Source organism: Heteronotia binoei, chromosome 15 (genome assembly GCF_032191835.1).
Source record: "Heteronotia binoei isolate CCM8104 ecotype False Entrance Well chromosome 15, APGP_CSIRO_Hbin_v1, whole genome shotgun sequence".
NCBI lineage: Eukaryota > Metazoa > Chordata > Lepidosauria > Squamata > Gekkonidae > Heteronotia > Heteronotia binoei.
Window position 1 is genome coordinate 5,880,798 of NC_083237.1, and position 17,156 is coordinate 5,897,953.

The 17,156-nt window shown below is 50.0% G+C and overlaps 1 protein-coding gene across 1 annotated transcript in view; it reads left to right on the forward strand.

Moving 5' to 3' along the window:
* Positions 1-17,156, forward strand: part of TGM1 (transglutaminase 1) — an 87,208-nt gene that overhangs the window by 44,710 nt on the left and 25,342 nt on the right. Inside the window, exon 4 of the mRNA XM_060256310.1 lies at positions 9,048-9,299. Within this exon, the coding sequence (XP_060112293.1) occupies positions 9,048-9,299 (252 nt within the window). The remainder of the gene's footprint in view (positions 1-9,047; positions 9,300-17,156) is intronic.

The following is a 17,156-nucleotide window of genomic DNA, read 5'->3' on the forward strand; positions in this document are numbered from 1 at the left end:
GAAGAAAGGTTAAAACGCTTGGGGCTCTTTAGCTTGGAGAAACGTCAGCTGAGGGGTGACATAATCGAGGTTTACAAGATTATGCATGGGATAGAGAAGGTAGAGAAAGAAGTCCTTTTCTCCCTTTCTCACAATACAAGAACTCATGGACACTCCATGAAATTGCTGGGGAGTCAGGTTAGAATTGATAAAAGGAAGTCCTTCTTCACCCAAAGGGTGATTAACACATGGAATTCACTGACACAGAAGGTGGTGGCAGCTACAAGCATGAACGGCTTCAAGAGCGGATTGGATAAGCATATGGAGCAGAGGTCCATCAGTGACTCTTATCCACAGGGTATTGTTGGAACTCTCTGTCTGGGGCAGTGATGCTCTGTATTCTTGGTGCTTGGGGGGCAACAGTGGGAGGGCTTCTAGTGTCCTGGCCCCACTGGTGGACCTCCTGATGGCACCTGGGGGTTTTTTTGGCCACTGTGTGACAGAGTGTTGGACTGGATGGGCCATTGGCCTGATCCAACATGGCTTCTCTTATGTTCCTAAGAACATAAGAGAAGCCATGTTGGATGTTGGTCAGGCCATGTTGGTCAGGCCAATGGCCCACCCAGTCCAACACTTTGTCACACAGTGGCCAAAAAAATTATATAAGAACATAAGAGAAGCCATGTTGGATCAGGCCAGTGGCCCATCCAGTCCAACACTTTGTCACACAGGGGCCAAAACCCAGGGGCCCATCAGGAGGTCCACCAGTGGGGCCATGTCTGTCTGTCTGTGCGAGCATCTGATCTAGATGGCCCAGGTTAGCCTGATCTCACATCAGAAATCAGTTGACCCGGAGAAGATGGCCGCTCGGCATTATATCCTGCTGTCGCCCCTCCTCTCCCCATCAAGCTCCACCCCCAAAATCTCCGGGTATTTCCTGAGCCAGAGCTGGGAGCAGTAGGCCTCATGTTTAAATGTATTGCGATGGCACGATGGAGGTCAGTTCAGGCAAAACACGAGCCCACCAGAGACGCCAGAAGGGCACCACACTCCACCCCACCCTGGCCGTTCCTCCTGTCCTCCCCATCGATCTGGGATGAAACTCAGTGGCCTCCTGGGCTGTTGAAGGCGCAGCATCAACCAACGGAGGGCTGGTTGGGCAGGACATTCAGCCCATCCCTTGGCCTCTCCCGGCTGTTTGTGCCAATCTCTAGGAGGCGTGAATTGGGAGGAGGCCTGCGAGAGACAGTGGGAGAGCAGCCTGTGTGTTGACACACTACACCTCTGCTGCCCTTGACAGAAAATGTTTATGCACTGGGGAGGGGCCATGGCTGAGGGGCAGAGCCTCTGCTAGACATGCAGAAGGCCCCAGGTTCGATCCCTGACATCTCCAGTTAAAAGGATATTATAGCATTAGGGAAAAGTCCAGAAAAGGGCAACTAGAACGATTACAGGTTTGGAACACTTTCCCTGTGAAGAAAGGTTAAAACGCTTGGGGCTCTTTAGCTTGGAGAAACGTCGACTGCGGGGTGACATGAGAGAGGTTTACAAGATTATGCATGGGATGGAGAAAGTAGAGAAAGAAGTACTTTTCTCTCTTTCTCACAATACAAGAACTCATGAGCACTCAATGAAATTGCTGAGTAGTTGGGTTAGAACGGATAAAAGGAAGTCCTTCTTCACCCAAAGGGTGATTAACATGTGGAATTCACTGCCACAGGGGGTGGTGGCGGCTAGAAGCATAGTCAGCTTTAAGAGGAGATTGGATAAAAATATGGAGCAGAGGTCCATCAGTGGCTATTAGCCACAGTGTATATATATGTGTGTATGTGTGTGTGTGTGTATATATATATATATATATATATATATATATATATATATATAACACACGCGCGCGCACACATATATTGGCCCCTGTATGACACAGAGTGTTGGACTGGAGGGGCCACTGGCCTGATCCCACATGGCTTCTCTTATGTTCTTATGTGACACAGAGTGTTGGACTGGAGGGGCCACTGGCCTGATCCAACATATCTTCTCTTATGTTCTTATGTGACACAGAGTGTTGGACTGGAGGGGCCACTGGCCTGATCCAACATGGCTTCTCTTATGTCCTTATGTGGGAGGAAGGTAAAGGAGATTGTGAGCCGCTCTGAGACTCTCCGGAGTGGAGAGTGGGATATAAATCCAATATCTTCATCTACCTCACAGGGTGTCTGTTGTGGGGGAGGAAGGGAAAGGAGATTGTGAGCCGCTCTGAGACTCCGGAATGGCGGGCGGGATATAAATCCAATATCTTCATCTACCTCACAGGGTGTCTGTTGTGGGGGAGGAAGGGAAAGGAGATTGCGAGCCCCTCTGAGACTCTGCGATTCGGAGGGGAGGGCGGGATATAAATCCAATATCATCATCATAACCTGGATGTTCCTTACTTAATGGGATTCTGTTCCTTACTTGAAAGGCGCAAGGGTATGGCTCTCCCTGTCCCGATCCGCCACGGCGCTGGGGTCACGAGGAGGAGTGCATTGCATGGGTGTTCCTCTCAGGGCTGCCACCAGCTCTTCCGCAAGGAACCCTCTGGTTAATGGGGCGCATCCGCACCATGACAGCCGCGTGAGTACAGAGGCCAAATATGTGCTCGATGCGATGGAGCAACTGCCAGAAAGTGCCGGATGGAGACAGCTCGAGGGCGAGGCAGCCAGAGGGGACCTGTGTGAAAGGACAGGCCCAGTTCGTGCATTCCTCTTCCTCGAATCTGGGCGGCCTCCTTTGCGCCTTATGCAAATCCATCATTAGTTGTGCAAGTGGCTAATTGCAGCCTCGCCTCTGGTCCTGACAATGAACATATGAAGCTGCCTTATACTGTATCAGACCCTCAGTCCATCAAAGTTAGTACTGTCTACTCGACTGACAACGGCTCTCCAGGGTCTCAAGCTGAGGTTTTTCACGCCTCTTTGCCTGGACCCTTTTTAGTTAGAGATGCCGGGGATTGAACCTGGGACCTGCTGCTTCCCCAGCAGAAGCTCTACCCCTGAGCCACCGTCCCTCCCCTGACCAGCAGTGGCTCTCCAGGGTCTCAAGCTGAGGTTTTCCACGCCTCTTTGCCTGGACCCTTTTTAGATGGAGATGCTGGGGATTGAACCTGGGACCTTCTGCTTCCCAAGCAGATGCTCTCCCACTGAGCCACCGTCTCTCCCCTGCTCTCCACGGTCTCCAGCTGAGGTTTTTCACACCTATTTGCCTGGACCCTTTTCGGTTGGAGATGCCGGGGATTGAACCTGGGACCTTCTGCTCACCAAGCAGATGCTCTACCACTGAGCCACCATCCCACTGAACTCAGGAGGAAGGTTCCGGTCAGGAAGCGTCTTTTGATCTGGTGTTTTGTTCCCGCTTGGAATGTGCTCCAGCATTCCTGTTTGGGAGAAGGTATCAATCAAAGCGGCGGCTTCTCTCACTGACTAGAATACGGCTGCCAAGTTCCCAGGGCAGATGGGGGTTTCCCCACCCGGGAGTCTCTCAACCTACTGGCCGGCATCGGGCCAGCAGGGGGGGATTCTCCCCAAATGTCACTGGCGTGATGACACACACCGGCTGCTCTAGGAGCTTCCTGGAAGACTCTATGGTTTTCCCCGGACACACTAGGAATTTGTACAATAGAGTTTTCCCTCCCAAATTGCTAGGGTGTCTGGGAAAACTATAGAGTTTTCCCGGAAGCTCTTAGAGCGGCTGGCGCGCGATGTCACCAGCACAATGACATTGCACCGGAGTCTGCGGGGACCTTGGCAACCCTAGGCTAGAACAAAGATCCAGGTGGGCAGCCGTGTCGGTCTGAAGCGCCGGAACAAAGTTGGAGTCCAGTAGCGCCTTTAAGGCCAACCAAGTTTGATTCAGAATGTAAGTTTTCGTGTGCTAAAAGCACACTTCATCAGACAATGGAATGGGGTCCAGTGAGCAGAGTTGCATATAGCTGGTGGGCAGTGGTTTTTTGTAAAAACATGTTCTCACTTTAACCCAGGCTTGAGGAGCCACAGAGCAGGGGAGGCCAAACTTGCTTAACGTAAGAGCCACATGGAAGAGCCACATCAGTTGTTTGAGGGAGGGAAGGAAGGAAGGAAGGAAGGAAGGAAGGAAGGAAGGAAGGAAGGAAGGAAGGAAGGAAGGAAGGAAGGAAGGAAGGAAGGAAGGAAGGAAGGAAGGAAGGAAGGAAGGAAGGAAAATAGAGGGAGAGGTGGACAGAAAGCCACTTTAGAAGATGAAGAAGAAGAAGATATTGGATTTATATCCCACCCCCCACTCTGAAAAGTCTCAGAGCGGCTCACAATCTCCTTTCCCTTCCTCCCCCACAACTGACACCCTGTGAGGTAGATGAAGATATTGGATTTATATCCCACCCTCCTCTCCGAAGAGTCTCAGAGCGGCTCACAATCTCCTTTACCTCCCCCCCCCCCCACAACAGACACCCTGTGAGGTAGATGAAGATATTGGATTTATATCCCACCCTCCACTCCGAAGAGTCTCAGAGCGGCTCACAATCTCCTTTCCCTTCCTCCCCCACAAAAGACACCCTGTGAGGTAGATGAAGATATTGGATTTATATCCCGCCCTCCACTCTGAAGAGTCTCAGAGCGGCCCACAATCTCCTTTCCCTTCCTCCCCCACAACAGACACCCTGTGAGGTAGATGAAGATATTGGATTTATATCCCACCCTCCACTCCGAAGAGTCTCAGAGCGGCTCACAATCTCCTTTCCCTTCCTCCCCCACAAAAGACACCCTGTGAGGTAGATGAAGATATTGGATTTATATCCCGCCCTCCACTCTGAAGAGTCTCAGAGCGGCCCACAATCTCCTTTCCCTTCCTCCCCCACAACAGACACCCTGTGAGGTAGATGAAGATATTGGATTTATATCCCACCCTCCACTCCAAAGAGTCTCAGAGCGGCTCACAATCTCCTTTCCCTTCCTCCCCCACAACAGACACCCTGTGAGGTAGCTGAAGATATTGGATTTATATCCCGCCCTCCACTCTGAAGAGTCTCAGAGCGGCCCACAATCTTCTTTCCCTTCCTCCCCCACAACAGACACCCTGTGAGGTAGATGAAGATATTGGATTTATATCCCACCCTCCACTCCAGAGAGACTCAGAGTGGCTCACAATCACCTTTCCCTTCCTCCACCACAACAGACACCCGGTGAGGTAGATGAAGATATTGGATTTATATCCTGCCCTCCACTCTGAAGAGTCTCAGAGCGGCTCACAATCTCCTTTCCCTTCCTCCCCCACAAAAGACACCCTGTGAGGTAGATGAAGATATTGGATTTATATCCCGCCCTCCACTCTGAAGAGTCTCAGAGCGGCCCACAATCTCCTTTCCCTTCCTCCCCCACAACAGACACCCTGTGAGGTAGATGAAGATATTGGATTTATATCCCACCCTCCACTCCGAAGAGTCTCAGAGCGGCTCACAATCTCCTTTCCCTTCCTCCCCCACAACAGACACCCTGTGAGGTAGCTGAAGATATTGGATTTATATCCCGCCCTCCACTCTGAAGAGTCTCAGAGCGGCCCACAATCTTCTTTCCCTTCCTCCCCCACAACAGACACCCTGTGAGGTAGATGAAGATATTGGATTTATATCCCACCCTCCACTCCAGAGAGACTCAGAGTGGCTCACAATCACCTTTCCCTTCCTCCACCACAACAGGCACCCGGTGAGGTAGATGAAGATATTGGATTTATATCCTGCCCTCCACTCTGAAGAGTCTCAGAGCGGCTCACAATCTCCTTTCCCTTCCTCCCCCACAAAAGACACCCTGTGAGGTAGATGAAGATATTGGATTTATATCCCGCCCTCCACTCTGAAGAGTCTCAGAGCGGCCCACAATCTCCTTTCCCTTCCTCCCGCACAACAGACACCCTGTGAGGTAGATGAAGATATTGGATTTATATCCCACCCTCCACTCCGAAGAGTCTCAGAGCGGCTCACAATCTCCTTTCCCTTCCTCCCCCACAACAGACACCCTGTGAGGTAGCTGAAGATATTGGATTTATATCCCGCCCTCCACTCTGAAGAGTCTCAGAGCGGCCCACAATCTTCTTTCCCTTCCTCCCCCACAACAGACACCCTGTGAGGTAGATGAAGATATTGGATTTATATCCCACCCTCCACTCCAGAGAGACTCAGAGTGGCTCACAATCACCTTTCCCTTCCTCCCCCACAACAGACACCCTGTGAGGTAGATGAAGATATTGGATTTATATCCCGCCCTCCACTCTGAAGAGTCTCAGAGCGGCTCACAATCTCCTTTCCCTTCCTCCCCCACAACAGACACCCTGTGAGGTGGGTGGGGCTGGAGAGGGCTCTCACAGCAGCTGCCCTTTCAAGGACAACCTCTGCCAGAGCTATGGCTGACCCAAGGCCATGCCAGCAGGTGCAAGCGGAAGAGTGGGGAATCAAACCCGGTCCTCCCAGGTAAGAGTTCGTGCACTTAACCACTACACCAAACTGGGTCTCCTTTAACTTTAAATGCATTCTCCAAGCTGTTGGCTGAGTTGGCTTGGAGGAGCGAGAAATGCCTTCTCCAAGCTGGTCGATGGGGCAGTGGGGGCTCCAAGAGCCCCACAACGTGCCTGAAAGGGCCACTTGTGGCTCCCGAGCCTCAGTTTTGCCACCCCTGCCACAGAGCAATGAACAGACTCTGCACTTATTGCCTTGTGACACTCTCACCGTCACTCTTCGTTTCTGACACGTTTTTGGACTTTTCCTGTTTTCCAACACAATCAATGGTATCGAAACCAAACTGGTTGCCCTTTCCATTTGTTAACTGTACTCTTTTGCCATAGATTCTAACTTGGTACCATTGTGTGTGCTTAACCCCTGCCCGCCAGCTATATGTAACCCTGCTCGCTGTACCCCATCTCATCATCTGATGAAGGGTGCATGCACACGAAAGCTGATCTGCTGAATCAAACGTTGTTGGCGGTAACAAAGTAAGGCGGGAGCAGGCTCTGGAGTGGTCTTTTGCTGCAAATTGCTGGATCTGCAAGGGCAAGAAATATACCATACTTTCCACCACCCCACAAAAAAACCCCAGAAGCTTGCCATCTGGATGGTCTGGTGAGAATCCAGGTTGAAATCCAGATCACTGGGGCATATAGAGTAGATTTCCAGAGTGCTAAACTAACAGGATGAAATCTCTGGCGCTGGGACCTGTGGGGCAGCTGCGTGGTAGGATCAGAGAGCCCTTTAAAGCCCTTTATGGTCAGGGGCCTATCTGTGGGACCACCTTTCTCCATATGTTCCCCAGAGAGCACTGCATTCAGGGACAAAAGGTCTATTGTCCATCCCTGGACCAAAGGAGGCTAGGTTGCGTTCGACGCGAGCTAGGGCCTTCTCGGTGGCAGCACCAGCGTTGTGGAATGCTCTCCCAGAGGCCATAAGGGCCCTGCGGGATCTTTCCACTTTCTGCAGAACCTGTAAGACCGAACTGTTCCGACAGGCCTTTGATATCCCGCCAGGAGAGAACTGTCACCCGACATCGTATAGAGTATTAGGTGATCGCCGTCAGAAAAGAAGAACTCGCCTGTATTGTACTGATACAGCACTGCGAAATGTTTTTTAAAATCTTAAATTGTAATTATGTTTTATTGGTTTTTACTGGTTTTCAACTTGTGAATATGAATGTTGTCGGCCGCCCTGAGTCCGCTCGCGGAGAGGGCGGGATAGGAATTTAAAGTAATAAATAAATAATAAATAATGTGTGCCAAGCCCAAGGGAAGGGCGAGGTGCATTCCACAAGCCAGGTGAGCGGAACCTGATTGAATTTGGAGAGGCAAGATGGGGAAGTAAGGAGAACAAAAGCCAGGTGCATGAAAGACAGATCTGGCCGACTGTAGTGGGACGTCCTGCCTCATTAGTGAGGTCACCACCGGCTAGAAAACGTTTCTCAGGTTGGAGAGTGCCAAGAAAGGAAGCAGTGGACGCCACATTGGAGTCCCCCGTTCTAGCACATTAATTGAGCCAACATTATCGCTAAACAGGGCTCTCTTTTTCTAGCAGGAACACACAGGAACGCAGATCCGGCTGGCTTAGCATCGGGGTGTGTGGCCTAATATGCAAATTAGTTCCTGCTGGACTGTTTCTCAAAAAAGCCCAATGTGAAACAATGGTGATGTCAGGGGTGTGGCCTAATATGCAAATGAATTTCTGCTGGACTGTTTCTACAAAAAGAGCCAGTTTGGTGTGGTGGTTGAGTGCGCAGACTCTTCTCTGGGAGAACCGGGTTTGATTCCCCCCTCCTCCATTTGCAGCTGCTGGGATGGCCTTGGGTCAGCCAGAGCTCTGGCAGAGGTTGTGCTTGAAAGGGCAGCTGCTGTCAGAGCTCTTTCAGCCTCACCCACCTCACAGGATGTCTGTTGTGGGGGAGGCAGATAAAGGAGATTGTGAGCCGCTCTGAGACTCTGAAATTCGGAGTGGAGGGCGGGATATAAATCCAATATCTTCATCTTCAAAAAAAAAAAGGCCTGTGTGAAACAATGGTGGTGTCAGGGGGTGTGGCCTAATAGGCAAATTTGTTCCTGCTGGGTTTTTTCTACAAAAAAAGGCCCTGTTGCTAAAGAATGCTCTGCACATTGACCTGACCTACAAGGGCTATAGAGGGGAGGGACGGTGGCTCAGCGGTAGAGCATCTGCTTGGGAAGCAGAAGGTCCCAGGTTCAATCCCCAGCACCTCCAACTAAAAAGGGTCCAGGCAAATAGGTGTGAAAAACCTCAGCTGGAGATTCTGGAGAGCCGCTGCGAGTCTGAGAAGACAATACTGACTTCGATGGACCAAAGGTCTGCTTCAGTAGAAGGCAGCTTCATATGTTCATCTATGTTCATAATCAGAAAGTCCATGTTTGGATTCAGTTGGAATCCTTGAAAAGAGCTCTCGTTTGAGAGATGCTCAGTACCGGGTAGGATGTGTGCACATCTGTAGATGGACCTGGGGAGTGGAGAAAGCAACTTATCTCTCAGCGATGCGGTCGCTTCTTGTCTCAGCCCCCAATTTCTTCCGCCTCTCTGACAGGGCCCACGCCGCAGACCTCCAAGGGGACGCACATCCTTGTCCCGGTGGGCACCCGGCTGTCCGACAGGAGCTGGGGAGCCGAGTTGCTTGACTGGGAAGGAAAAACCATGACCCTGCGGGTCAACACTTCGCCCACAGCCGTGATTGGGAAGTACCAGTTCAGCGTCAAGACCCGAAGCAAGGCGGGCGAGTATCAGGCGCCCTTTGACCCCCGCTATGAGACTTACGTCCTCTTCAACCCCTGGTGTCCAGGTAAGCAGCTGGGAAGGGGAACCTGCTAGGGATGCTGTTATTGTTGCCAACTGAGGCTGGAGAAATGCCTGGAGATGTGGGGGTGGAAGCTGGCAGGATTTGGGACCTCAATGAGGGATAATACCATACAGCTGCCTCTAGGGTTGCCAAATCCAATTCAACAAATATCTGGGGACTTTGAGGGTGGAGCCAGGGGACGTTGGGGGTGGAGCCAGGAGCAAGGGTGTGACAAGCATAATTGAACTCCAAAGAGAGTTCTGGCCATCACATTTAAGGGGACCGCACACCTTTTCAATGCCTTCCTTCCATAGGAAATAATGAAGGATAGGGGCACCTTCTTTTGGGGCACATAGAATTGGATCCCCTGGTCCAATCTTTTTGAAACTTGGAGGGTATTTTGGGGAGAGGCACCAGATGCTACGCTGTGAATTTGGGGCATCTACCTCAAACAACAGCCCCCCCCAGAGCCCCAGATACCCACACACCCGTTCTCCATTATTTCCTATGGGAATACATCTCAATAGGGAATAATGGAGTGCCCGCCAGACATTCCCCTCCCCCCGCTTTCTGATGACCCTGAAGCGGGGGGAGGGCTCCAAACTGGGGGATCCCCTGCCCCCACTTGGGGATTGGCAACCCTAGCTCCTCCTCCCAAAGCAGCCATTTTCCCCAGGGGAACTGACCTCTGTAGTCTGTCTATTGCAAATCTGGGAGATCTCCAGGCCCCAAATGGAGGGTGGCAACCCTAGCTGTTGTACTAAGGAGCCAGTTTGGTGTAGTGGTGAAGTGTGCGGACTCTTATCTGGGAGAACCGGGTTTGATTCCCCCACTCCTCCACTTGCACCTGCTGGAATGGCCTTGGGTCAGCCAGAACTATCGCAGGAGTTGTCCTTGAAATGGCAGCTGCTGTGAGAGCCCTCTCAGCCCCACCCACCTCACAGGGTGCCTGTTGTGGGGGAGGAAGATATAGGAGATTGTAAGCCACTCTGAGTCTCTGATTCAGAGAGAAGGGCGGGGTATAAATATGCAATTCTTCTTCTTCTTCTTCTACTTAAATTTGTCTCGTTTGATAAATACTGTAAAACATTTTGATCAATGCAACAATTTTCCTTTGACTAAATGGATCACACACACACACAAACACACACAGTGAGAGCCAGTTTGGTGTACTGGTTAAGTGCGCGTCACTGCTCCACTTGCAGCTGCTGGAATGGCCTTGGGTCAGCCATAGCTCTTGCAGGAGTTGTCCTTGAAAGGACAAGAAAATAATGAAGGATAGGGGCACCTTCTTTTGGGGCTCATAAAATTGAACCCCCTGGTCCAATCCTTTTGAAACTTGGGAGGTATTTTGGGGAGAGGCACTAGATGCTATACAGAAAATTTGGCACCTCTACCTCAAAAAACAGGCCCCCCCAGAGCCCCTGACACCCGCAGATCAATTCCCCATCATTCCCTATGGGAATTGTTCCTGGAGGTGCATAATGGCTGTGGGGGTGGAGCTTCCCCCGCCGGCCAGCTGGCTGGGGGAGGGGGGAAGCCTGTAAAACCAGGGGATCCCCCGCTGGGACCTGGGGATTGGGAAGCCTAGGGAATTCCCTCATCGTGGAATACTCCCCGCAGCAGGTAAGGTTTCCAGCTTGCAGGTGGAGCCTGGATTTCTGCTGGAATTGCAAGGCATTTCCAGAAAATAAGAGATTAGTTCCCTTGGGGAAAGGGGCTGTTTGGGGGGGGGGTAGATCTCTTCCCCAAATCCCACCCTTAGGCCCAACCCTCAAAATCTCCAGGTATTTCCCAACCCACAACTGGTAATCTTAATAGGTCTACTCAGGGATGGAATTCTAGCAGGTGCTCCTTTGCATATTAGGCCACGCCCCCCTGATGTAGCCAATCCTCCAAGAGCTTGGAATTCTAGCAGGAGATCCTTTGCCTATTAGGCCACACACCCCTGATGTAGCCAATCCTCCAAGAGCTTGGAATTCTAGCAGGGGCTCCTTTGCATATTAGGCCACACACCCCTGATGTAGCGAGTCCTCCAAGAGCTTGGAATTCTAGCAGGGGCTCCTTTGCATATTAGGCCACACACCCCTGATGTAGCCAATCCTCCAAGAGCTTGGAATTCTAGCAGGGGCTCCTTTGCATATTAGGCCACACACCCCCTGATGTAGCCAATCCTCCAAGAGCTTGGAATTCTAGCAGGGGATCCTTTGCATATTAGGCCACACACCCCTGATGTAGCCAATCCTCCAAGAGCTTGGAATTCTAGCAGGGGCTCCTTTGCATATTAGGCCACACACCCCTGATGTAGCGAGTCCTCCAAGAGCTTGGAATTCTAGCAGGAGCTCCTTTGCATATTAGGCCACACACCCCTGATGTAGCCAATCCTCCAAGAGCTTGGAATTCTAGCAGGGGCTCCTTTGCATATTAGGCCACACACCCCTGATGTAGCCAATCCTCCAAGAGCTTGGAATTCTAGCAGGGGCTCCTTTGCATATTAGGCCACACACCCCTGATGTAGCCAATCCTCCAAGAGCTTACAGGGCTCTCAGTACAGGGTCTACTGTAAGTTCCTGGAGAATTGGCTACATCGGGGGTGTGGCCTAATATGCAAAGGAGCTCCTGCTAGAATTCTACCCCTGGGTCCATTGTCACCCTATAGGCCTGCCTTCCGTCCTTAATTCCTTTCTCCAGGGCTTTTTTTTTGTAGCAGGAACTCCTTTGCATATTAAACCACACACCCCTGACGTGGCCAATCCTCTTGGAGCTTACAGTAGGCCCTCTACTGAGAGCCCTGTAAGCTCTTGGACGATTGGCTATATCAGGGGGCGTGGCCTAATATGCAAAGGAGTTCCTGCTAGAATTCTACCCCTGGGCCACACCCCCTGATGTAGCCAATCCTCCTGGAGCTTATAGTAGGCCCTGTAAGAAGAGCCCTGGCTATATCAGGGGTGAGTGGCCTAATATGCAAAGGAGTTCCTGCTAGAATTCCACCCCTGGGCCACACACCCTGATGTAGCCAATCCTCCTGGAGCTTACAGTAGGCCCTGTAAGAAGAGCCCTGGCTATATCAGGGGTGTGTGGCCTAATATGCAAAGGAGTTCCTGCTACAAAAAAAGCCCTGCCATTTTCCAGTCTTGATCCTGCAAACGAATAAGCAGGAAGTGTCCTGTCGACAGAGTTTGCCTTTTCTGGTTATCGCGCCTGAATTCTCATAAGAAACCAAACCACAGCAGATGGGAATCGACTGGAGCTCGCTGTTGTGGCAAACTGGACTTAATTAGCGTTTTGTACGCCTTCATCTTCGGCAGCACAGCCAAAGCGAAGCACTCAAAAATCCCACCCGAATCAACAGGAAAGATTCCGCATGCCAAACTCTTCCACTGACAATGGTGAGGCTTCGTTTTCGCTGGGCCCTATCTGAAAGGAAACAGACAGCTGTTTGCACAAAGAGACTCACCAGAGACCGCTGCTCTGGCCCCGTCCTGTTTAAGATCCCATGACACTCTCCTACGGCTGAGATTAGATACAGCATAATCAAAAACGTAATCGGGACATTCTATCAGAGCCAGAAATTAACCAGGGACAAACTAGACATTTCGCTTGCTGGGAATGTCCTCATTGGGTGGGCTGCTGATGGCGGGGATCCAGCTGGACCCAGAAGCGCCTGTGGTTCTGGGCAAGCTGACACCCGTTGGCATTCTTGCCATATCACAAGTCTGGGCTGAACAGACCCCGCAGCCCTGTTGATGCCCACACTGCAGGGGCCACTTGATTCAGCACATTCTGAGGCTGGGGGGGATGGTGGCTCAGTGGTAGAGCATCTGCTTGGCAAGCAGAAGGTCCCAGGTTCAATCCCCAGCATCTCCAACTAAAAAGGGTCCAGGCAAATAGGCATGAAAAACATCAGCTTGAGACCCTGGAGAGCCACTGCTGGTCAGGGGAGGGATGGTGGCTCAGCAGTAGAGCATCTGCTTGGTAAGCAGGAGGTCCCAGGTTCAATCCCCGGCAACTCCAACTAAAAAGGGTCCCAGGCAAAGAGGCGTGGAAAACCTCAGCTTGAAACCCTGGAGAGCCGCTGCCAGTCTGAGTAGACAATACTGGCTTTGATGGGCCCAGGGTCTGATTCAGTTTAAGGCAGCTTCATATGTTCATACATATATGTTCTCAGCCTTTTCTAGGGGAGGGACAGTGGCTCAGTGGTAGAGCATCTGCCTGGTAAGTGGAAGGTCGCAGGTTCAATCCCCGGCATCTCCAACGAAAAAAGGGTCCAGGCAAAGAGGTGTGGAAAACCTCAGCTTGAGACCCTGGAGAGCCGCTGCCAGTTTGAGTAGACGAGACTGACTTGGATGGACCCAGGGTCTGATTCAGTAGAAGCCAGCTTCATGTGTTCATATGTTTGGGGAGGGATGGTGGCTCAGTGGTAGAGCATCTGCTTGGGAAGCAGAAGGTCCCAGGTTCAATCCCCAGCATCTCCAACTAAAAATGGTCCAGGCAAAGAGGTGTGGAAAACCTCAGCTTAAGACCCTGGAGAGCCGCTGCCAGTCTGAGTAGACAGTACTGACTTAAGGGGAGGGACAGTGGCTCAGTGGTAGAGCATCTGCTTGGTAAGCAGAAGGTCCCAGGTTCAATCCCCGGCATCTCCAACTAAAAAGGGTCCAGGCAAAGAGGTGTGGAAAACCTCAGCTTGAAACCCTGGAGAGCCGCTGCCAGTCTGAGTAGACAAGACTGACTTGGATGGACCCAGCGTCTGATTCAGTAGAAGCCAGCTTCATGTGTTCATATGTTTGGGGAGGGATGGTGGCTCAGTGGTAGAGCATCTGCTTGGGAAGCAGAAGGTCCCAGGTTCAATCCCTGGCATCTCCAACTAAAAAGGGTCCAGGCAAATAGGTGTGAAAAACCTTAGCTGCTGCCAGTCTGAGTAGACAATACTGACTTTGATGAACCGAGGGTCTGATTCAGTATGAGGCAGCTTCATATGTTCATCTATGAGGCTGCTTAACACCCCCAGTCCGCCACTGGGGTTAGCTTGGAAAAAACACCGGAAAAAAAACATTATTCCGAATTTGGCTTCTGTCCCCTAAAGACTCCAGTCTTCCTCTCCACTCCAGAAGTGATAAATCACCACTGGATAGGGCAGAAGATTGTGGCTACCTTTCTTTGTGTTCTCAGATAGGATGAACTTTTCCCACCTCTGTAGCTTCTGGAAGCGAATTTTTCCCACCTCTGTAGCTTCTGGAAGCGAATTGGCGAGGCACAGTAGGGTGTTCCAGGCCCCAAGACCTCCCCCCGCCCCCACACAATCTTATCTTGGTCCCACAGCCCCATCCCTGCTTTCTCCCTGACCTCTGAGGGACAGGAAAAGGCAGGTCCCAGGGTGGGGAAGCAAAATGCTGTTATCTCCCCCCAAATATGCTGGATACGGAACCAAAGTAAACAATTCCCCTGGCGCTCAGAGAGAGCTGGAAAAGGCAAACGGGCAGGCCCGGGGAGTGGTGCGAGAGAGAAAGAGGACAAACATATTGTCCGTGTCCTCGCCAGGACTCTCAAGTGCTCCTTGGGAGGGGAGCTGTTTGAGAATGCCGAGGCAGAAACGGGCAGGAATTTGGGTGGCGCTTTTGAAGAGTGTTTGCAAAAGCCCTTCAACGGATGGATGAAGGATTGGCCTCCCTTCTTAGGTGTGTGGAGAGGGCTGCCAAGTCTCCAGGTGGTCAAACCGCAAGAGACGGCCGTGACGAATAACTCCCTCCGGTACAAGAAATGCAGAATAGGCAAGCTTTACAGAATCGCAAAGCCAAGTTATGAAAATTCAGATCCAAAGTCCTTAGAATGAAAAGTCCTATGAAAGCTCATAAAAACTTACAAAGCGCATCCATTTCCCAATCTCCATACAATTGTGTCTTCCTTTCCGCTCCTTGTTCTTTCTGTAAAGCGCTTGTACAGTCTGACGGATTCCCCACTAGCCTTATGCCGTTCTCACCTCCTCTTCTCCGCGGGGCTCTCTTCGGATTTCACACTAGCTGCCCCGGGAGTGGAACTCGCATCACCTTTTTCGCCAGACAAACAGACACTGGTTTCTAGAGGATCTTTTTTGCTGCTTTGGGAAATCGGTCACAGACTCCTTCAGTAGGAGAATTTTCTCTACACGAGGGCATTAGACTTGGCTGTCCTGATTGGAATGAGACGGACTTTGGATGGTCCCTCTTCGATAAAGCCGTTTGGGAAACACTAGAGATGGGAAGGCCCGGAAAAAAAACAGAAAAATTTGGGGAAAAACCGGGGGGTTTCCGTTTTTTTCCTGAAGCCTTTCTTTGTTTTTGTTTTTCGAAAAATTGGTAAAATTGAGAAGAAAAGAAAGTGACTATGGATGTTTTATTTTAAAATAATAATAATAATAATAATTATTATTATTATTATTATTATTATTATTATTATTGTTGTTGTTGTTGTTGTTGTTGTTGTTGTTATTATTATTATTATTATTATTATTATTATTATTTTATTTTTGTATCCTGCCCTCCCCCACCAAAGGCAGGCTCAGGGCGGCTAATTGATGAATAAAATATTTTAAGACAAGGTGTTCAAATATTTTCCAAATTTTTTCTTAAGAATATGTATTAAGATTATTCTAATTTCTGCACACTGAGGACAAGCAAGTCTTAGGTCGTGGCAATTCATTGAGAGGAAATATGAATAATTGTTACTTCTGGATTTTTAACAATTGTTTTGTGGATGGGGATTTTTGTCTGTTCTACATAAACAGTTCAGGAGAGTGTTGCTCCATTTGTTACAATTACAAATAAATATTATTTAAAAAGTAAATTCTGTTTGTAATAATTGTTTGGCTACACTATATTTTTAATATGCTAGTTGTGATAATTTCATGCCAAGTAAAGTTGTCCATAGTCATATTTTATGTTCCTAAAGTAACAGAATGACTTTGAAGCTGGAAAAGAAAAAAAGAAGTGCTAATGTAGCATTTTCTTCAATTTTTCCAAAAATTTCCATTTTTTTCCGGAAGCTTCAAAATTTCTGGAAATTTTACATCTCTAGGAAACAGTGACTTAGTCGACAGTAACATCGGATGCTTTTGACAGCAGGTTCATGCTTACGAAATTTTCTGGTTTTTTTCCGGAGCTTCAAAATTTCTGGAAATTTTACATCTCTAGGAAACAGTGACTTAGTCTACAGTAACATCGGATGCTTTTGACAGCAGGTCCATGCTTATATTTCATTGAGAAATTGACAAGACTCTTCTCACGTACTTCCGTGATTCTCTTGGTGATGGCAGGGGTGGAATTCTAGCAGGAACTCCACTGCATATTATGCCACACACCCCTAATGTAGCCAATCCAAGAGCTTACAGGGTTCATAGTACGGGACCTACTGTAAGCTCCAAGAGGATTGGCTGCATCAGGGGTGTGTGGTCTAATATGCAAAGGAGCTCGTGCTAGAATTCCACCCCTGGGTGAAGGTCTCCAGGTAGTGGCTGGAGATCTCCCAGTATTACAGCGCTCTCTCCTCCTGGAGGAAATGGCTGCTTTGCCTGGCTGAGGGGTTCTGCCAAGCCCCACCCTCATTGGGCTCCAACCCCTCCCAAATCTCCAGGTGCTTCTCAGCCCACAGCCGACAGCCCTAAGTCATGAGGGAAACCAGCTTGCCAGCTCTGGAGTGGGAGACTGACCAAGAGAGAGAGTTTGGGGTCGTGGTAGATAACTCACTGAAAATGTTGAGACCGTGTGCGACTGCAATAAAAAAGGCCAACGCCATGCTGGGAATTATTAGGAAGGGAATTGAAAACAAATCAGCCAGTATCCTAATACCCCTGTATGAATCGACAGTGCGGCCTCGTTTGGAGTACTG